Source organism: Tamandua tetradactyla, chromosome 18 (assembly GCF_023851605.1).
Source record: "Tamandua tetradactyla isolate mTamTet1 chromosome 18, mTamTet1.pri, whole genome shotgun sequence".
Taxonomy (NCBI): domain Eukaryota; kingdom Metazoa; phylum Chordata; class Mammalia; order Pilosa; family Myrmecophagidae; genus Tamandua; species Tamandua tetradactyla.
In genome coordinates, this window is record NC_135344.1 from 61,874,756 (window position 1) to 61,898,681 (window position 23,926).

General features: G+C 36.3%; 1 protein-coding gene across 1 annotated transcript in view; it reads right to left on the reverse strand.

Moving 5' to 3' along the window:
* Positions 1-23,926, reverse strand: part of MIB1 (MIB E3 ubiquitin protein ligase 1) — a 142,455-nt gene that overhangs the window by 18,986 nt on the left and 99,543 nt on the right. Inside the window, exons 13-15 of the mRNA XM_077135812.1 lie at positions 17,725-17,857; positions 11,074-11,160; positions 9,482-9,643 (exon numbers count right to left, since the gene is read on the reverse strand). Coding sequence (XP_076991927.1) covers positions 9,482-9,643; positions 11,074-11,160; positions 17,725-17,857 — 382 coding nt within the window. The remainder of the gene's footprint in view (positions 1-9,481; positions 9,644-11,073; positions 11,161-17,724; positions 17,858-23,926) is intronic.

Here is a 23,926-nt window from a genome sequence, read left to right on the forward strand (position 1 = left end):
AAGAGTTATCATTTTCCCTTTAGGAATCTGCTATCAATTTTTACCACCCAATAAACATATATACAAAATACATGTCTGGGAAGCACTTATGGTCTATATAGAGCTGATGGACATTTATGAGCTGTACTCTTAATATCCATTCCCTTCTCCCTTTATGCCCAGTTTTCTCAGGCATGTAGTTTAAGGACTGACCTCACTATTCAGTTTCAGGTATGGACCAAGATGGCTCAGATATCCACCGCAGCTATGTGACTAGTTCAGGAACAGACACCATAACCTAAGTCAGTTCAATTAAGGACAATAAGACTGAAGAGGACTTCTGATTGATATATGGAAGAAATAATACTTGCTTTTCTACTTATTTTGGTTCTGGAACTTCTAGAAACCATTTTGAAACAATAAGGGGGAGAGCTAACTAAGAAAGGAATCAATTATTTTGGATTTAGCTAAGAAATAGAGTATGAGTCAAAACAGATTCCATAACCTTGAGTTATGGATTCAAGCAATTTATCTGAAAATAGTCATAGTAATAATCAACATTTATTGATCATCTACAATGGACCAGGTACTATTTTGACTACTTACCATGAATTAATTTACTTAATCTTTACAACTTTATGGAATTAGGTACTATTATTACTGACCCGACCCATTTTAAATGAAAAAACGAGGTACCAAGAGGTTAAAGAATTTACCCATAGTCATATGGTAAGGCTGCAATTCTCAAACATTTTGGTCTCAGGAACTCTTTATGCTCTTGTAGAGACTTGGAAAAAAGAAAGTTGGAGGATTTACACTACCTGACTTCAACACATTTTAAAGCTACAGTTTTCAAGACAGTGGGGTTGGCATCACAACACCGATGTGTATGCTGATCTATGCTATAGATCAACAGAACAAAACACAGAGTTTGGAAAAAAGAGTCACAAATGTATGTCAATTGATTTTCTATAAAGGTATAGACATTCAGTAGACAAAGTAGTATTTTCAGCATGTGGTGCTGAAACAATTATATCTACAAGCAAAAAACAGAACTTAGATCCATTTCTTATACTATATTGAAAAATTAACTCAAGGATCACAGACCTAATGTGACTGCTAAAATGTTATAAACTTCTAATAAGAAACATTAAAGTCACTAAAGAGAAAACCTTAGTGACCCTGGGCTTGGCAAAAATTTCTTATACTGGGAACAAAAAGTACAGATGATGAAAGAAAAAACAGATAAATCAGATGCCATCAAAATTAAGAACTTCTACTCTTCCAAGACACTGCTAAAGAATGAAAACAAGCAATTGATGGGGAGAAAACACATGCATATGACATATCTAATAAAGAACTTGTACCCAGGCTATACAAAGAACTCTCAAAATTCAATTATAAGTTGGTTAACCAAGAAGGTAGCATCAGATGTTCCAGATGTTCAACTATTCTCCCACAGAATAGCTGAACATTTTTCTCAAAGCTCTGGAAAACATGTGAAGGGTGGCAGTAACCGGGCAAGTGCCAAATAAAGAAAGCACAATTTAAAAAACAGTAGGAGCTCCTGGCACCCTTGCTGACCGTTCCCCCACTCTCTCCCTAACACAGCGTGGGTTAAACTCTCAGTAGAAAGGCAGAGACTGGGAGAACGTATAAAAGAACATGACCCAACTGTAGGCTATTTACAAGAGACTCACCTCAAATTCAAATATACCACTAGGTTGCAAATGAAAGGATGGAAAAAAAAAAACATATCATGTAAACATTAACCAAAGAGAGCTGGGTATCTATACTAATATCAGAAAAGTAGACTAAACTAATATCAGAAAAGTCAAAAAGTGTTACAAGGGACAAAGAAGGTCACCCTATACTGATAAAGGCATTAATTCAACAGAAGGCATAAAAATTAAGAATATATAGGCCCCTAACAGCAGGGCCTCAAAATATCTGAAACAAATATTGACAGATGGTTCTATATTAATAGCAGTATATTTCAATATACCACTTTCAATAATGGATAGAACATCTAGGCAGAAGATCAATAAGGTCATAGAAGACTTGAATGATACTATAAACCAACTAGACCTAAGAGACATAAATAGAGCACTTCAACCAACAGCATCAGATTACACATTATTCTCTAGTGCACATGGGTCATCCTTCAGGACAATGTTAGGTTACAAAAAAATTCCCATAAATTCAAAAATATATAAATAATGCAATGTGTCTTCTCTGGCCACAATGGAATGAAGCTATAAATCAATAACAGAAGGAGAACTGGAAAATTCACAACTATGTGGAAATTTAAAAATGCACTCTTAAACAACCAATGGGCCAAAGAAGAAATCACAAGGGATGTTAGGAAATATTTTAAGGTGAATGAAAATAAAACATACCAAAATTTATGGGACACAGCAACAGCAATTCTGAGAGGGAAATTTATGGCTCTAAATTATATTTAAAAAGATTTCAAATTAAAGATCAAACCTCAAAAATGGAAGCTCTAGAAAAAAAGAAGAGCAAACTAAAACCAAAGATAGCAGTAGGAAGGAAATAAAAACATTAGAGCAACAGGATCTGGGAGACAGATCACGGATGGGCTCTGCCTGGAGGTGGAGGGGAAAATGGTCAGAACAGAGGGTGGCACTGATGATGTGCTCATTGGTGCAAATGCCTCTGCTGAAGGCCCTGAGGGTGAAGATACTGAAAGCACAGACACCACTGGTGTTATACTGTCTTGAACCATCGCTTGCAGGAAACCAGCTTCACAAAAGAAGCCTACAAGAAGTACATCAAATCATACATAAAATCAATTAAAGGCAAACATGAAGAACAGAGACAGAAAGTAAAATCTTTTATGACAGGGACTGCAGAACAAATCAAGGACATCCTTGCTAATTTCAAAAACTACCAGTTCTATATTGGTGAAAACATGACTCCAGATGGTATGGTTGCTCTCCGGACAACATGAGAATAGTGTGACCTCATATATGATTTTCTTTAAGGATAGTTTAGAAATGGAAAAATGTTAACAAGCTTGGCAATTCCTTGGCTGTATCACCAGTGATCATAACTGGCTGCTGCTTTTCATCCACACAATACCAGGACTTAGGTGGACTGATGCCATCTTGAACTCATTTATTCGACCTTGATTTATTTGGAGTGGAGGCATTGTTCTTAAGAAAAACATGTCATGTAGGTTGTCTAAAAATAAAAATGCATTTAAACTCATTTGAGGGCATGCCTCTTAGTTTAATATTTAAACTAAATTCATTCTGTAGTGTTCCTGGAGAAGCTAGAGTCTGCTTGTAGATAATTACTATACAGCATAAGTCTGTCTTCCGATAACATCTACAGTTAACCTACTTCTGGGACTGGAATATAAAAACAAGGACCAAAATTCTAAATCCTGAGTTGATGGGAGGAGATAATGTTCATAGCAGTGCCAGAATTTGAAGTGAATCTTTATATATTTCATCACCTACAAATGGAACTAAATAACTGGAAGAATTTTACCAAAAGAATAAAGAGACTATAATACCATTGGAAGCTAAGTATTGTCTGAGCTTATTTATTCTAAGTCAAGTAGAACCAAGTTCTTAGAGAAATCTAGAAGTCTTCTGGAATGAATGGCAAACTCCCTGGCTCTGGGATAGTAACTATAGAACAGGAGTGAGGCAAACTGGCCTGTCCTACCATTTGTTTTTGTACAACTCATGAACTAAGATGGTTTTATGTTTTTAAATGGTTGAAAAAAATCAAAATACATTATGAAATGACAATTATATGAAATTTAAATTTCAAAAAAAAATTAGAGCAGAGATAAATGAAATAGAATTTAAACAATAGAAAAATCAATGAAACCAAAAGTTGGTTCTTTGAAAAGATAGAAGTAAGCAAATAAATAAGTAAAATAAGTAAGCAAGTAAAGCATGTAAGTAAATAAATAAATGGCATCCACATAAGAAAGGAAGAAGAAAAATTTTTCCTGTTTTCAGATGACATGATCCTATATAGATAAAGTCCTGAAAAATCCACCACAAAGCTCTTTGAGCTAATAAATGAATTCAGCCAAGAGGCAGGGTACAAGATCAACATGCAAAAATCAATGGAGTTTATATACTTTTAATGAACAATCTGAAGAGGAAATCAAGAAAATATTCAGTTACAACAGCAACTAAAATAATCAAATATCTACAAAAATCTAACCAAGAATGTAAAGGACTTGTACACAGGACTTGTAAAACTTTGCTAAAAAAGCAAAGAAAACCTAAGTAAATGGAAGGACAATCTGTGTTCATGGATTGTTAAAATGTCAATTCTATGCAAAACAATCTACAGATTCAACTCAATCCCAATCAGAATTTCCAGTCTTCACTGCAGAAATGGAAAAGCCCCTCACCAAATTGGTATGGAAAGATAAGAGGCCCTGAATAGCCAAAACAGAACAACTAAGTTAGAGGATACACAGTACCCAATTCTAAAATCTGTCACAAAGTTACAGTAATCAAAGCTGCATGGTACTGGCACTGACATACAGGCCAATGGAATCAAACTGAATATTCAGAAATAAACCCTCACAACTACATCAACTGATTTCTGACAAGGGTACCAAGTTCACTCAATGGTAAAAAAACAGTATCATCAACAAATTGTGCTGGGAAAACTAGATCTCCATATGCAAAGGAATAGAGATGAATTCCTACCTTAAACCATATATAAAAATTAACTCAAAAATAAATCCAGGAACTTCCTACAGGGGAGAGGGGGCCAAGATGGCGGTTTAACGAGGTATTCATCCTCCAGAGCAGCTAGTAAATAGCTAGGAACAGTACAGAACAACTGCTGGGGCCACGTCAGTGATCGGACACACAGCATACCCTAGTCTGCAGCAGTTGGACCAGCTGCGAGCCCACCCAGAACCGTGAGTATCCCAAGCCACGGTGGCCAGTGCCCCTCCCACACAGGCTGCTTCCCAGAGGGGAAAGGAAAGGGACTTTACCAGCAGCAGGGGCTGAGAGCAACCAAATGCCAATTGTGGAATTAACAAATTCTGACTACTAAAAATAGGCCCCCAGCTCAGCTGAACTTCAAGTAAAAGCGGAGATCACTGGTTTTTGGCAAAGCATGGGGGACAGGGCTGACAGAAAAAGAAGGGGAAAAAAAAGAGGTTTTTTTGGATTTGAAAAGGTCTGCCCTGAAGGAAAGGAAGGGGCACATAGGACCTGGAGATACAGAGAGCAACATACCAACTTAAGCTCTTGACTGGCAAACCCAAGGAATAGGGGTCCTGCTCTGAAAAGGATTTTTCTCTTTCGTTTTGGTGGCTATGTTTCTAGGGCTGCTTTTTGGATACGGCTGCAAGGCTTCTTGGACTCCACTGCCTCAGGCATAGGTAGAATTAAGTTTGTTTGAGAGTTTTTCTGGAGCTGTGCCTTACCCAGGAGAGGAGTGGGGTTCAGCTCAAGTGGAATCCCTCCCTCAAGGAGTTCAGACGTCTGGAAAAGTGAAGCAATTAAAACCAGACTACAACTGCTCCTCTGTCTTCACCACGCCCTCCACAGGGAGAATCTGCTGAAGTTAAAGGTACCGAATCACCTTATGCTGGTGGGACCAGCAGGCAGACAAATGCCACATACTGGGCAGGATAAGAAAAACACAGAGCCCAGAGGCTTCATAGGAAAGCCTTTCAATCTGCTGGGTCTCACCCTCAGGGAAAACTGACGCAGGTGACTCTTTCCTCCTGACATGAGGCCAGTTTGGTCTGGAAAAATCTGGTTGGGGTCTATAATACCTAAGTAGACCCTCCTAAGAGGGAGGAAAAAAGGCACCACACAGGCAGGGCAAGAAACAAGAAAACAAGACCTGAAAAAATTCTGATCTGTTAAACAAAACCTAAGTTAGAGGTCCAGAATAAGCTGAACTGAATGTCAAAGAACAGATAGACACCAAATTCATCCAGCAAGAAAATCCTAGGTAAAAAAAAAGTGAAAACAATCTCCAGAATAAACTAATTAAGATAATTAAATGTCTAGAAGCCAGCAAAAAACAATGAATCATACTAGGAAAACTGAAGCTATGGCCCAGTGAAAGGAACAAACCAACAATTCAAATGAGATACAGGAGTTGAAACAATTAATTCAGAATGTTTGAACAGGCATGGAAAAATCTCATCCAAAATTAAATCAGTGAATTGACGGAGGATATAAAGAAGGCAAGAAATGAACAAAAAGAAGAAATCGAACGTCTGAAAAAACAAATCAAAGAACTTATGGGAATGAAAGGCACAGCAGAAGAGATGAAAAAATAATGGAAACCTACATATTAGATTTCAAGAGGCAAAAGATAGGATTAGTGAACAGGAGGACTGGACATCTAAAATACAACAAGCAAAAGAAAATATAGGGACAATAATGGAAAAATACGAGCAGGGACTCAAGGAATTGAATAACAACATGAAACACACAAATATACGTGTTGCTGGTGACCGAGAAGGGGAAAAGGAGGAGAAAAGTCAATGGAGGAAATTATTATTGAAAATTTCCCAACTCTTATGAAAGACTTAAAATTAAGATCCAAGAAGTACAGCATACCCCAAACAGAATTGATCCAAATAAACACACTCCAAGACACTTACTAATGAGAATGTCAGAGGTCAAAGAGAAAGAGAGAATCTAGAAAGCAGCAAGAGAAAAGCAAATCCATCACATACAAGGGAAGCCCAATAAGACTATGCATAGATTTCTCAGCAGAAACCATGGAGGTAAGAAGACAGTGGGAGGATATTTAAATTACTAAAAGAGAAAAACTGCCAACCAAGAATTCTATATCCAGCAAAACTGTCCTTCAAAAATGCAGGAAAAATTAAAACATTTTCAGACAAAAAAATCACTGAAAGAATTTGTGAACAAGAGACTGGCTCTGCAAGCAATACTAAAGGGAGTAATAGGGACAGATACGAAAAGACAGGAGAGAGAGGTGTGGAGAAGAGTGTAGAAATGAAGACTATCGTTAAAGGTAAAAAGAAAGAAAATTAGATATGACGTATAAAATCCAAAAGGCAAAATGGTAGAAGAAAGTACTTTATAGTAATAACACTAAATGTTAATGGATTAAGTTCCCCAATCAAAAGACATAGACTGGCTGAATGGATTAAAAAACAGGACCCATCTATATGATGTCTACAGGAAATGCACCTTAGACCCTAGGATAAACATAGGTTGAAAGTGAAAGGTTGGGAAAACATATTCCATGCAAATAACAATCAGAAAAGAGCAGGAGTAGCTATACTAATATCCAACAAATTAGACTTCAAACGTAAAACAGTTAAAAGAGACAAAGAAGGACACTATGTATTAATAAATGGAACAATTCAACAAGAAGATATAACAATCATAAATATTTATGCACTGAGCCAGAATGCTCCAAAATACATGAGGCAAACACTGAAAAGAGAAACAGACACATCTATCATAATAGTCAGATACTTCAATTCCCCACTCTCATCAATGGACAGAACATCTAGACAGAGGATCAATAAAGAAACAGAGAATTTGAATAATGCAATAAATGAGCTCAACTTTGCAGATATTTACAGAACATTATACCCCACAACAGCAGGATACACCTTTTTCTCAAGTGCTGATGGATCATTCTCAAGGATAGGCCATATAATGGGTCACAAAGCAAGTCTCAATAAATTTAAAAAGATTGAAATCATACAAAACACTTTCTCAGATCACAAAGGAATGAAGTTGGAAATCAATAATAGGCAGAGAGCCAGAAAATTCACAAATATATGGAGGCTCAACAACACACTCTTAAACTATCAGTGGGTTAAGGAAGAAATTACAAGGGAAATAAGTAAATATCTCAAAGCCAGGTACCTTAACAGTAATAGAACTTGCTGTTTTCTGGGATTTTTGTATTTTTCACTTTTTTTTAATGGAGTATGCTAGATGTCTCTATAATTTTGTTCAGATGACTGCAGAACCTGGAAAAGCTATTGCTGCTATTGATGCATAACATACTGCTATTGGTCTTTTCATATAAATACATATATATATACATATATATATATACATATAATTTGAATTTTTGAAAACTTTAGCTGTGCAGTCAACTTTGGAAAAAGTATCCCAGTTGTACCATGTTGAGTTGGCATAGTACAGAAATTAACAGCCATGTTGGTCCAGAAACGTTAAACTTAATTTTTTTCCATTTGTACATGGGTAATGCACTGTATTAAAAAGTAAGGTCTTATCTACATGGGTTTGATTACAGAAACTAATAAAGTATTCTCTAAATAAAAACAAATAAATAAATAAATAAATAAATCAGGGGACCTAAATGTAAGAGCTAAAACTATAAAATTGTCAGAAGAAAACACAGGCATAAATTTTCAGGGTCTTAGATTTGGCAATTATATCAAAGCCACAAAAAAACAAACAAAAAATAAACTGGACTTCATCAAAATGAAAACTTTAAAGTTTCAAAGGACACTAGCCTACAGAAAATAAGTGAAAAGACAACCTACAGAATAAGGTACCATATTTGCAAATCATATAACTGATAAGGGATTAGTATCAAGAATATTATAGAAAGAACTCTTACAACTCAGTAATAAAAAGACAAGTAACCTAATTAACTAATGGGGAAAGGATTTGAATAGACATTCTCCAAACAAGATACACAAATGATCAATAAGCACAGGAAAATCTGCTCAATATCATTCATCAGTAGGAAATGCAAATCAAAACTACAATGACCTACCACCTCAAAATCACTAGAATGACTATAATAAAAATGGTAGACAATATTAAGATTTGTGAGGATGTGGAGAAATTGGAACCCTCATATATCACTGGTGAAAGAGTAAAATGGTGCGGCCATTTTGGAAAACAGTTTGGCACTTCCTCCAAAAGTTACATGTTTTTACCACAGAATACAGCAATTTCACTAATAGATACTCATCCTAAAGAACCGAAAGCATATATCTGTAAAAAAAACTTGTACATAAATGTTTATGGCAGCATTATTCATGACAGCCAAAATGTGGAGACTATTCAAATACCCAACAACAGATGAATGGATAAACAAAATATGATATATCTATACAGTAAAATATTATTTAGCCATGAAAAGGAATGAAGTATTGATACCTGCTACAACATGAATGTTCCATGAAAACATTATGACAAGTGAAAGAAGTCAGACACAAAAAGCTATAGACTATGTGATTCCATTTATATGAAATGTCCACAACAGGCAATTCCATAGAAAAAGAAAATAGATTTCTGTTTGCCAGAGGTTGGGGGGAATCATAATAAATACCTGGCAACATTTAGTATCAACTAGTATTTAGCTCATTAACTAAATTCCTAAGCACTCAATTCGGATAAAATATTTGATCAGATGCAAATTAAATTAGCAGTAAATATACACTCTTACATAGAAAGATGCTTCCTCTGAAACTAAATCATGTATTATTTCTACTTACTGTGTTTTTGGATGGCTCCCAGGCAGCATCCACCTTCCCCACATCTTGCATATCTTGGAGCTGACGAAGTTGAGACAAAGTGTGATGCCTCAGAGCTTCATGCAAAGGAGTATCCCCATCCTTATCCTGAATATCTAGTTTGGCACCAGCACGGACTAACAGCTAAAAGAGAAAGGTATCTCATGTTGATAAAGAATCCACATCCATAAAAAACTACAACATATATAAAGTAGCAGTGAGAGTCTTGGACCTTACTGAAAGGGCTGCCACTAAAGCTAATAATTTTTATATATTTCCTTTCACTATGCATTTGCTTTCACACTCCTGGGGCTCCTTACAAATAGCAATTATCTCTGTTTATTAGAGAAAACAGAAAGTAATCACAATCAGTATGTTGCTTATTCTAAAATCAAGATAATGGGGAACTTTAAGAAATTGTTTCTCCTTTTAATATCAGATATGTGCATTAAGATATTTTAAGCACTTCACCAGGATCAAATCATAATGTTCAAAGTTATTCTATTATTTAAACAAACATACACAAGTGATTATTAATTCCATTCTCTTTGATTAATTCTCTCCAAATGTTAGTGGTCATGAAGAAAGTTCTAATATCACAGAGGATAAAAAAAAGAATTCTCAGCAGGAGGAATTTCAAGCAACAATAAGTGTACTAAATGTCTGCTAAACTACAATCTCTGAGATAAAATGCATAGATGATACATTTCAATAAATGATTTAAACAGCACATATAAGTCTTTATTTAAGACTTTGCTTATGATTAATTAGAGAGTTTTAGAAAACCACCATATATAAGTTAAACATATGGTCTTAGCTGTCCTGGTAAATTACCTTTTTTTTAATTCCCATTGTTCCAGAAAGGTTACATAAAATGTCAACTCTAAAGCAGCATTTTTCAAATTTGAATTACATCAGAATCACCTGGAGAGAGCTTGTTAAACCACAGATTGCTGAGTTCCACCCCTAAGAAGTTCTGATTCAGTTGGTCTCTGAAATGGGACCCAAGAATTTGCTTTAGTATCAAGTTCCCAGGTGATGCTGATGTTGCTGATTCAGGCTCCAAACTTCAAGAATCACTGATTAAAGAAAATAATTCAGAGATATTTGTTCAAATATTTTGTTTGGAATCACAAGATTAGTAAAATTTTTTAAAATTTAAACTTTTCTGGCATTTGCAGTAGCAAATGTCCAGCTAATGCTACTAATTACAACTTACTCTTAACTATACAAGCTATACAAATTAAGAGGGACTACACTTTAAAAAAGTAATATATATGTAACTTTGACACTTTTTGATGATATTCGTGAATTCACAAATCTGAATACAAAATAATATGGACTCAAAGTCTTTACAATATCCAAAACAGAGTTTTCAGAGTTTAATTTTAGAAATTAAAACCTTTTAACAACTGATGGAAAATATTAGTTTAGAATAATAATTTTTACATCTAATTATGCTTTTTTGAAAAAGCTAGAACTTTATCATTTAAAATATTTATTTTCAAGAGATTCTAAAACTCTTCCAATTAAAATACTATGTAAGGTAAAATTTATGTCAATAAATACTTTACCCTAACAATCTGAGTGTGCTGTCGTTCGACAGCAAGGTGCAGAGCCGTTTGTTGGTTCACATTCTGGATATCCAGGTTTGCGTTACCCTGAACAGGAGAACATATTTTTAAAAAATAAAATTTGACAACAATAAAGAACATTTATAACTATTTGTATGGAATGAATAACAATGGACACTGCTGACCACGTAACCCTCTTTAAAATTCTGTGTCAGCTGCTACAACATTACTCTTGTAGGGTACAGTTAGTTGCTGGTAATATGGGAGGAACTGGATGAGGAAACAACTTTTCTGCAATAGAACATCAAGTTAAAAAATTTCTTTTTACTATGATGATTTCAACTAAGAACATCTAAAGGATAAAGTACGGTACAGAAACAAAACAGCTCCCTTTCAATCTGTATTATACAGCAACAGAGATAATCAGCTCCTTTTAACTGTATTTCCTGAAAAGTTATGAGTCTTCAGGTGCTACTGAGTTCTTCCTCATTCAGGGAAAAAGAATTGTGCTTTAGGGATGGGAAGGCAATAATGCCTAATTAATACAAAAAATACTTACTAAATGGAGAGCAGAAAGTCCTACCTAAGGCCCTAGGATAGCCAAACGACTGTAAAGACCATCTGAGGCCTAAGGATGAAACAAGGGACTGAGGAGCAAAAGCACTGAACTTGGACTCAGAAGACCAAGATTCAAATCTTAAGCTCTTTCACTTAAAAACTGTGGGTACTTAAGCAAGCACCTTAAGCACCTATTTCCTCAGCTTCAAAATTGTGACAGTACAACCTATTTCACAGAGCCATTTTGAAGATTAAGAAAAATAATAGGGAAAGATGCATAGCACAATGTCTGGCATGATAAACATACTGAAATTAAGAACAGGGCTAAAGATTCAGAAGATAAAATTTATCATTCTGCTCATGTTTTGGAACCAACCACCCATGTCCTCTGATTACAACTTTGATACCTATCTGTGCCCTTGCCTGGGGTACCAAACAGACCCGAAAACCCAAGAATGTCATGCCATATTTTAGAAGATGGGGGTTTCTGGTTTACTTTTATTATATATGTATCTTTGAGTGGGGTCATCTAATCTTCAGTTAATCTCACAGAAATGCAGAAAGTGAAAAATGTACTTTTTATGAGTTTCCTGAGCTTTTCCATCATTTAGATTTTAGTACATAAAATCTAATAAGAGGTATACTGTCATATTGATGTATCACAATTAGCTTATCTAGCCACCAGTGATGAACACTTGGCTTGCTCACAGTTTTGGCTATTATAGATAAAGCTGTTACAAACATTTAATACAAGTATTTGTGTGGATGCAGGAGCTTTCCCTAGCTCCCGCCTGGGGTCTTCCTCGCAGCGAGACGGGGGGAACTCGGTAGCCGACCGGTCCCGGGGGCTCGAAGGTCTGGAGGGCGTGCGAGACGAAGAACGACTCTCGGGAACTGGAGGAGCTGGCAAGGCGTGCGCACCAGAACGTTTATTAGAGGAAGTACAGAGCTTTATATAGTGGTGTGGGGGAAATAGGGGGGGGGACCAGGGGATGCGCGCTGCGTGATTGGTGAGGAGGCAAAGGGGTGGCAGAGAGGGACTGGGTGAGCTGAGAGCAGAAAGGTCCAATGGAATAGCTTGAATATGTTGCTAGGCAGAGAGCTAGAGGAACGGGGCCGAAATTACATCCGGCATGTGGAAGTCCATCTTCAGTTTTATTTGGTTCATACACAACAGGCAGAAGGGGGACTGCTGGGATGTAGGGTAAATACATGTTTGGCTTTATAAGGAACTGCCAAATTGCTTTGCAAAGTGGCTGCTTTGAAAAACACCACCGGTGTATATGAAGTCCAGCTACTCCACATCTGAACAAACAATTGGTTTTCTTGATCATTTTGATCTTAGCCATTCTAGCAGGTGATTAGTAGTATTTCATTATGGTTATAATTAAAATCTACCTAATGACCAATGGTACTTTTATGCATGTTTACTGCTTATCTCCTTTGGTATAGTACATGTTTAAATCTTTTGCCCATTTTTAATAGGGTTATTTGCCCTTTTATAATTGAGTTGTAGTTCTTTATATATCCATATCTTGTCCATTATCAGATATGTTTTTTGAATAGTTTTCCATTTTGTGGCTTTCCTGTTCATTTTGCAGTGTCTTTTGATGAGTAGAAGTTTAAAACTTGGGTGAAGTATAATATTTTTTTTCCTTTTATGATTATGGGTTTTTGCATTCTAAAAACATTTTTCTAGGTCAGAAGATAGTCTACGTTTTCCTCTAAAAGCTTTATGGTTTGAGCTTTTGTATTCAGACCCATACCCATTTAATTTTTGTATATAATATGAATTAAGTGTCAAGGTGGTTTTTGTTTTTGTTTTTTTGTGGCTTATGGATATCCATTTGTTCTAGGACCAGTTTTGAGAAACCATCCTTCCCTCTCTAAATTATTTTGGCATTGTTATAAAAAATTAATTGACTATACGTTCCCTGAAACTTCAGATATTTGTGTGACACATGAGACGCAGAGTTAGAGTACTGAAGCTATAAAAGTCAGCATTACCCCATACAGCAATTTTTTAAAAAGTTGAAAAAGTAATCAGACTTTGACTAGAGATATAAAGTTGATCTGGATAGGACTAAGATAAATCAAAATACAGGGCGTCAGGGCAGTGCAAGAGTAGCTCAGTAGCAGAATTCTCACGTGCGATGTAGGAGAGTCAGGTTCGATTCCCAGAGCCTGCACATGCTCTTACCCCCAAAAAAATTAATAAGAAAAACAAAAAACTTCCTTTGGTTTGATTCCCGGACCAGAAAAGCCATGTATGTCCTTTAATCCTCATTCAATATTGCTGGGTGGGAGTTTTTGATTATCCATAGAGATGTGACCCACCCAATTGTGAGTGGTAACTTTTGATTAGCTGATTTCCAAGGAGGTGTGTCTCCACCCATTCAAGGTGGGGTTGCTTACTGGAGCCCTTTAAGAAGGAACCACTTTGGAAAGAGCTACAGAGCCCAAGCAGCCAGAGACCTTCAGAGATGTAGAAGGAAAACACCTCTGGGGAGCTTCATGAAACAAGAAGCCAAGAGAGAGAAACTAGCAGATGCTGCCATGTTTGCCATGTGCCTTTCCAGTTGAGAGATAAATCCTGAACATCATCGGCCTTCTTGAACCAAGGTATTTTTCCCTGGATGCCTTAGATTGGACATTTCTATAGCCTTTAGTTGGGACATTTTATGTACAACCTTAGAACTATAAACTTGCAACTTAAATTCCCCCTTTTAAAAGCTGTTCTATTTCTGGTATATTGCATTCTGGCAGCTAGCAAAACAGAACACAGTAAAGGATGATATGGTCTATATTTTAAAACTTCAACTTCTGTGTGAGACCAAAAGAAGAGATGTTTATTTGATGCAAAATTTATACTTTTGGTAGCGAATTATCTTATTTAACTTGTATGGTCAGTTTATTCAAACACCATAACTACATGGAATCTTCAATAGGGAATGGATTTGTACAGGTTAGTGTGATGCCTGATACATTCCAGAGTAATTTGGGCAGAGAACAAAAAAGTATTTGCAAAGTCCCCTTGAGGGATGGTGTGCTGATTTGAAATGATGTATGTACCCTAGAAAAGCCATGTTTTAATCTTAACTGCATTTGGTAAAGGCAGCTGTTTCTTCTAATCCCTATTCAATATCGTATGTTTGAAACTGCAATCAGATCATCTCCCTTGAGATGTGATTTAATCAAGAGTGGTTGTTAAGCTGGATTAGATGGAGGCATGTCTCCACCCATTTGGGTGGGTCTTGATTAGTTAATGGGAATCTTATAAAAGAGGAAACATTTTGGAAAAAGTGAGAGATTTTGAGAGAGCAGAATGACATAGCCATAAGAAGCAGAGAGTCCATCAGCCAGAGACCTTTGGAAATGAAGAAGGAAAATGCCTCCCAGGGAGCTTCGTGAAGGGAAGCCAGGAGAGAAAGCTAGCAGATGATCCTGTGTTTGCCCATGCCTTTCCAGATGAGAAACCCTGACCCTGTTCATCACGTGCCTTCTCACTTGAGAGAGGAAAACCCTGAACTTCATCGGCTTTCTTGAACCAACATATATTTCCCTGGATGCCTTTGATTGGATATTTCTGTAGACTTGTTTAAATTGGGACATTTTCTCAGCCTTAGAACTGTAAACCAGCAACTTATTAAATTCCCCTTCCTAAAAGCCATTTTGCTCCTGTATATTGCATTCCGGGAGCTAGCAAACTAGAACAGATGGACTAGGGAAAAATGCAGAAACATTAAACTTCCCCACCTGAGGAATTCCTGATATTCTTGCAAGTATTGAGGACTACCAATTTAATAGGCCAACCACTCGATCTTGGGGCTCCACCTATGAAACTTATTCCTGCAAAGGAGAGGCTAAGCCTACTTATAAATATGCCTAAGAGTCACCCCCAGAGAATCTCTTTTGTTGCTCAGATGTGGCCTCTCTCTCTAAGCCAACATGGCAGGTGAAGTTATTGCCCTACCCACTATATGGGACATGACTCCTAGTGGTATAAATCTCTCTGTCAACATGGGGCATGACTTCCAGGGATGAGCTGGGACCTGGTATAATGGGAGTGAGAAAGCCTTCTTGACCAAAAGGGGAAAAAGAGAAATGAGACATAATAAAGTTTCAGTGAGTGAGAGATTTCAAACAGAGTTGAGGTTATCCTGGGGTTATTCTTATGGATTATACAGATATTCCTTTTTAGTTTGTGGTGTATTGGAGTGTCTAGAGGAAAGTATCTGAAACTGTTGAACTGTATTCCAGTAGCCTTGATTTTTGAAGATGAGTGTATAACTATATAGCTGTGACCTATGACAGTGAAAATCTTGTGACTGACACTCCCTTTATTCAGGGTATGGACAGATGAATAGAAAAATAAGGACAAAAAATAAATAAATAATAGGGGCGGGGTGAGTATGGGATAAAAAAAATTGGGTAGATTGCAATATTAGTGGTCAATGAGAGGGAGGGGTAAGGGTATGGGACATACGGATTTTTTTCTTTTTATTTCCTTTCCTGGAGTTAATCAACTGTTCTAAAAATGATCATGGTGATGAATACACAACTACATGATGATACTGTGAGCCACTGATTGTATACTTTGGATGGACTGTATTTGCATGAAGATATCTCAACAAAAATGTTTTTAAAAAATTAATTGACTACAGCGATGCGATGGTGGCTCAGCAGGGAGAGTTCTCGCCTGCCATGCTGGAGACCCGGGTTCATTTCCCGGTGCCTGCCCATGTAAAAAAAATAATAAAATTAATTGACTATATATGAATGGTTTTATTTCTGCATTTCCTATTCTATATTTCTTTGATCTATATGATCATCTATGAAGAAAATACTAAGGAAATCAATAAAAAAGCCAGTGAATTTAAACAGGTCATAGGATACCTGATCAATATACAAAAAATATTGCATTAATATACACTAGAAATTTACAAAGTGGAAATTAAAATTTAAAAATACAATTTATAATAGCGTCAAGAAATATGAAATATTTAAGGATAAAGCTAATAAAATAAATACAACAGCAATCAAACTCTCAGAAGGCTGAACAGAAACTTTTAAGCTAATTCTATACACTTTATATGAAAATGCAAAAGATCTAGAATATTAATATACTATTAATTTGTAAGAAAAACAAAGTTGGAAGACATTATCTGATTTCAAGACTTACTATAAGGTTATTATTAATAACTAATAAAATTGTGGTGTTGGGGTAAATACAGTAATTTAGATTTTAGATGAAAAGGAATTTATCATAATTAACAATATTTCTAAGATTAGTAATTTTAATTGCAAAGGCTTAAAATGGCAGGGGTGAACAAGTGGTAAAAAGGTAGGTTAACATCTGAACTCTTTCCTTATTTAAATTTCCATATCTTTTCTTATGATCTAGTACTTCATTATGTGTAAAATAGTACTTAATTATTTATAATGTATCACTTACTAAATTTTCCTTATGGACTGAACTGTAAACTCCTTGACGGAGAAGATCATAGATAATTCTTTGGTAACTTCAGTGCAAATGTCTATATGGCATACACTTTATTGAGGCATTTACTAATTTTGCTGAATTTATGAAATCCTCATAAAACTGCATTAATTAGGTTTCAAAATCCAATCTCATAAAAGCGTGCAGTCTTATTTCTGAGATGAATGAAATGACTAAGGTGACTGTGCTGCTACCCAGCCAGGAATTCCAGGGCCCATCAGCAGTCAAGAACCAATTTCCAGATTCTGGATACAGCCTGCTATCACTTGATGGCAAGTACCTACACCAACTTAACTATCACCATAGATGGTTCTAAGGTCCCACAGTTTACTAACCTTCCATGGCAGAGGCAGAAATTCTGGGAAATCCCCATTAGCTAGACCCTGTTTCACTGGCACAATCCAAAAAGATTGTGCAGAGGGAATACTGGGACTCAAGGATCCATTGTTGACCCCTTCCCCATTTAAGAACAGAAGACAGAATATGCAATATATCCAAATATGCATTATCATGGGGTTTACTGTCAATGAACAAATAAACGAATGAAAGACAATGATCCAAAGTTCTTACAATCATTGAGCTGCTTTTCTTACCTGATGCACCAGTAGCTCAGCCACTTCTACATGATTATTAAGGGCAGCCAGATGCAAGGCAGTATAACCATCATCTTTCTTCTCATCCACAATCCATGGTCTTGGTAATTTAGATAGTAAAACACGCATTGCACTGAAAGTCAAATTTATATGATTTTAAAAAAAATTTATATGATTTTGATATTTACATTATTGGATATTATTATTCTTTTCCTTAGAAAATACATTCAAAAGAAACATCTGATATCAAATGAAACTATTCTTCTTTAAAGAAAATAAGGCCCTTAGAAACAAATAGAAATTCAATTTTTCTAAACCTCAAAAGTGTAGCTTTTTGATATTTTGAGAGGTAAATAAACAATCAATATTTGGGAAACAATTAAAATAGAATGAGAGTTCAACCATAAAAAAGAACAAAGTTCCCTGCTACAACATGCATGAACCTTGAAAACAGTATGTTAAGTGAAATAAGTCAGACATAAAACGACAAATATCATTTGATTCCATTTATATGAAATATCCAGAATAAGCAAATTCATAGAAACAAAGCTGTTTCGAGGTTACAGGGGAAAGGAGAGTTACTGCTTAAATGAGTAGAGAGTTTTTATTTAGGGTGATGAAAAAAGTTTTGGTAATGTATGCTGGTGATGGTAGCACAACATTGTAAATGCAATTAATGTCACTCTGTACACTTAAAAATGATTAAAATGGCAAATCCTGTGTGCATACATGTGTATGTGCATATGTAATATGTATATATGGTGTATGTATATATATCTCCATAATAAAAATATAATAGAAGTGTTAAAAAGGGGAAACATTATGAGAGGAAAAAAACCAGAAGGGTAAAGAAATATACCCTAATGGAACACAATTTTGGCTTTATGGAATGTCGTAGGTTCAATGCGGATAGTATATATTATTGTGAGGGTTAATAAAGGACAACCAGCTAACAAAAAAAAAAGTAGGAAATACAATGGTCATTAAGACAAATTTTACATAGCCGTAAGCCACTTAGGAATGATACTCATTTCTATAAACTGTCCATGGGCATTCTGATTTACACATCAATCTTTTACAAGGTTAAGTAATATTAGTCAGTCATGCCAAGTCTAATTACTTCTGGACCTATATAAGCTGAGACCCATATGCATCTAACCCATAACCATCTCTATCTCATATTTCTAACTGCAACAAAAAGCCACAATTCATATCCATTACCAAAATTTCTATAAAATACAATAAAGTTGCTGTAAGAATTAAATGATTTATTGTAGGCAAAATGTTTTAGTATAGCTCTAAAACTCCTCAATATAATAGCTATAATACATACCTATTAGCTACAGTACAAATTCCCCTTCTCCCCTTTCTTCCTCCGCAACCTTCCTCCTCTAATCTTGATTTTGGTTATTCTTATGTGCTGGTTTGAAAGGATTTATGTCCCCTAGAAAAGCCATGTTTTAATCAAAATCCCATTTCATAAAGGTAGAATAATCTCTATTCAATACTGTATGTTTGAAACTGTAATCAGATCATCTCCCTGGATGATATGATTTAATCAAGAGTGGTTGTTACGCTGGATTAAGTGACGACATGTCTCCACCCATTTGGGTGGTCTTGATAAGTTTCTGGAGTCCTAGAAAAGAGGAAACATTTTGGAGAATAGGAGATTCAGAGAGAACAGAGCAGAACAACATAGCCACGAGAAGCAGAGAGCCCACAAGCCAGTGACCTTTGGAGCTCCCAGGGAGCTTCATGAAACAGGAAGCCTGGAGAAGAAGCTAGCAGATGACGCCATGCTCGCCATGTGCCCTTCCAGATGAGAGAGGAACCCTGACAGTGTTCACCATGTGCCTTTCCAGATGAGAGAGAAACTCTGACTGTGTTTGCCATGTGCCTTCTCACTTGAGAGAGATACCCTGAACTTCATCGACCTTCCTGAACCAAGGTATCTTTCCCCGGAGGCCTTTGATTGAACATTTCTACAGACTTGTTGTAATTGGGACATTTTCTCGGCCTTAGAACTGTAAACTAGCAATTTATTAAATTCCCCTTTTTAAAAGCCATTCCATTTCTGGTATATTGCATTCCGGCAGATAGCAAACTAGAACACCTTACTATCATGTAAACAGTGACCTAAATCACAAACCTGGGAATCATTCTAGACTCCTCTCTGCTTCTTACTTCCCATACTTCAATTTGTCCTGGTGATTTTCCCTTCTGAAACTGAAACTTCTTTCCCAGTCCCCAACATTTAGCTAGGAAATCATCATCTTTCCTCCGGACATTTACAAGAGGCTGCTCCTTCCAAATCTATCCTCTATACTGCCCCCACACAAATTAACCATTTCACAACTTTCAGAAATTAAAACTTAACAGCATTCAGATTAAAAAGTCTTCCTTTTAAGTAGCTGAATTTTTTAAAAATGAGACTGGTCTTAACAAAACTTATTCTAAACAGGACTGAAAACAAAAACTCAGAAATGGACAGCACAATATTACCTAACTGTAATACAATTATGCTAAAACACTGAATGAAGCTGCATGTGAGAATGATAAAGGGAGGAGGGCTGGGGACATAAATGAAATCAGAAAGAAAGATAGATGTTAAAGCTTGAGATGGTATAATCTAGGAATGCCTACAGTGTATAATAATAGTGACTAAATATACGAATTTTAAAAATGTTTTTGTATGAGGAAGAACAAGGGAATGTCATTATTGCAGGGTGCTGAAAAGATGGTAATTAATATTTTAAAATGTCACCTTATGTGTGAGACTAAAGCAAAAAATGTTTATTTGTTACAAAATTTATATCTCAACTAGTGCATTTCCTAACAAAACTTATGTAGATAGTTTGATTGAACACCGTAAATACTTGGAATCTCAGGTAGGACATGAGATTTTGTTGGTTTGTCCAGAGTGATGCCCCGATGAATCCCAGAGTGATTTGATCAGTGACTGGAAAAGTATTTGCAAAGTCCCCTTCGGGGAATGGTGAGAACGGGGAGAAATTCAACTTCCCCAAGTTGAATTCTTGATATTCTCACAAGCAGTGTGGACAACCAAAGCTATAGGCTAAGCCCCCAGTCTTGGGGTTTGTTCATACGAAACTTAACCCCACAAAGGATAGGTCAAGTCTACTTAAAATTTAGGCCTAAGAGTCACCCCCAAGAGAGCCTCTTTTGTTGCTCAGATGTGGCCTCTCTCTCCAACCAACACAACAAGCAATCTCACCACCCTCCCCCTGTCTATATGGGACATGACTCCCAGGGGTATGGACCTTCCTGGCAACGTGGGACAGAAATCCTAGAATGAGCTGAGACTCAGCATCAAGGGATTGAGAAAAACCCTAGAATCAGCTGAGACTTAGCATCAAGGGACTGAGAAAGCCTTCTCGACCAAAAGGGTTGGAAGACTGAAATGAGACAAAGTGTCAATGGCTGAGAGATTCCAAATAGAGTCTAGAGGTTATCCTGGAGGTTAGTCTTATGCATTAAGTAGATATCATCTTGTTATTCAAGATGTAATGGAGAGGTTGGAGGGAACTGCCTGAAAAAGTAGAGCTGTGTTCCAGCAGCCATGTTTCTTGAGGATGACTGAATAATGATATAGCTGTCACAATGTGACTGTGTGACTGTGAAAACCTTGTGTCTGATGCTCCTTTTATCTACCTTGTCAACAAACGAGTAGAACATATGGAATAAAAATAAATAATAGGGGGAACAAATGCTAAAATAAATTTAGTTTGAAATGCTAGTGATTAATGAAAACAAGGGATAAGGGGTATGGTAGGTATAATCTTTTTTTTCTTTCCTGTGTTCGTTGTATTTCTTTTTCTGAATTAATGAAAATGTTCTAAGAAATGATGAATATGCAACTAAGTGATGATATTGTGAATTACTGATTATATATGTTGATGTTTTATTTGGGTTGTTAATTTTTTTTAATTAATAAATAAATTAAAAAAAAAAAAACCCCACATGTCCGTGCACATACCAGCCTGGGGATTAAAAACGAGACCACAGAGAACTCTCACAAAATCTGATTTTTTTGGTTGCCACTTATACACCCTGTAGAATCTTTAGCACTCTGAAATTACAAAAAAAAAAAAAAAAACATTCTAAAATACACTTTCATACGTTAATATGCCTTTTAAAAAGGCATGAGATTAAATCTAATATTTTTTGATAACTCAGAGCAAAACCAATTCTTGATTAACTTGTATAAGCAATGGAGAAATGAGGCAGGATAGGCCAAATAAAAATTAATGCAAGCATCAACTATCAACTCGCCAAGAATGGGCAGAATAATTATTTTTGTGCTTGCTATTTTTAAATGAAATGCGTATTTTAGAACAGTTTTAGATTTACAGAAAATTGTGAGTACAGTACAGAGTTCCCATAAACACCCATCCCTATAACTAATATCTTACATTAATACGGTACATGTGTTATCTGAACCAATACTGAGATACATTATTAATTCAGATTTCCTTAATTTTACCTAATGTTCTTTTTCTGTTCCAGAATCCCATCCATGATACCACATTACACTTTGTCATCATGTTTCATTAGGACCCTCCCCTTGGCTGGGCCAGTTTCTCAGGCTTTGCTGGTTTTTGATGAGCTTGACAGTTTTGACAGGTACTTAATCAGGTGTTTTGTAGAACGTCCCTCAATCGAGATGTATCTGATGTTTTTCTCATAACTATACTAGGGTTATGGGTTTCGGGTAGGAAGACCACAGAGATACAGTGCCATTCTCATCACATCTAATCAAGGACACATACTTTCAGGTTATCACTGTGTGCATCAACCTTGATCACTGGCTGAAGCAATGTTTGTCAGATTTCTCCACTGTAAAGTTATTCTACCCCACCTTTCATCTCGAACGATATTCTATGGACTGAAGTCACTATCACAAACCACACTTAAGGAGTGTGAAGTCATGCTCCACCTCCTTAAGAAGGCGGGATATCTACATAAATTGTTTGCAATTCTGCACTGGAGATTTGGGGTGGATTAATTTTCACAGGGCCCTATAACCTTCTAATCTTAATCAGAGAGCAAATAATTGCCGTTAATTGCCCCCCAATAGAAACAAACCAAAATAAGTAATGCTGTGCCTACAAGGTGAGTTACAGAAAATTGAAGTAGAACAGTCCCTGGCACCCACAACTCCCCTACTCCTCACCCAAGGAATGAGAGCAGCTCTGAGGGGCCTATCTCCTTCTCTCCCTGGCACATGGCAGGCAATGTTAGGAACCAGCACAAAACGGCCAAGAAGCCCAGCAGTAGGCAGATCTCTGCAGCACTAAGTGAATTTAAGAGGAGACTGTTATGTTGCAAGCTTTGAGACCTTATAGCTTGTTGTGATAAGGGTGTCACTAGCTCAAGAAATCAATAATTTTGTTATATAATAGTCTCTCATCTGCAAAGCACAGTATGTGAGACTTGGAGATATTTTACCTAAGCTTGAAGTCTCTTCTTTATTTCTCAATCTGATTGCTTTTCCAAAAGGTTAAGGACATGGATAGTTTAAAGATAAGATCTTAGTACCAGTTAAGCAGGCATTTATGAACAGTGCCAAAGCAGCATTAAGTTCCGGAACAACTAATAGTGGTGCCTAGCATAATCCCTGGCACATGGTAATGCTCAAACGTTTGCTGAATGATGAACAAATGCGTTCTAAGAAGTAGAGGGAACCAGCAGCTGTCTGCAGTGGTATGTAATACTCAAATGGCACTGGGTCAACTTTTTAGGGCCTGCCATGCTTTGCAGTCTTTCTTCAGAAACTGGCAACATTTTTCAGAAACCATAGTAGCTAAACTGTGGAATAAAGCATTATTTCCAAGGCATTACTCAGAGTAAAAGGCATTAGAATAGTGTGATTACATATAATAGATGTTCAATAGATGCTTGTTAAGTTAATGAACAATCCCTCAAACCAGAGGAAGTAAAAAAATTTCCAAGTAGAAGTTCTTCAGGGCACAGTAAAAGCAGATCACTACAAAGTTTGGACATTTTCGTTCAATACACACCCCTCTCTGAATGGATGTAGATAAAAAGTATAGGAGAGTATACACCAAAATGCTACCTTTGGTCATCACTTAAAGATATGATTATGGATGGTTTTTATTTTCTTTTGACTACCCATAAGTTCTTAATTTTCTAACAGATATTACATAAATGTTTTTAAATT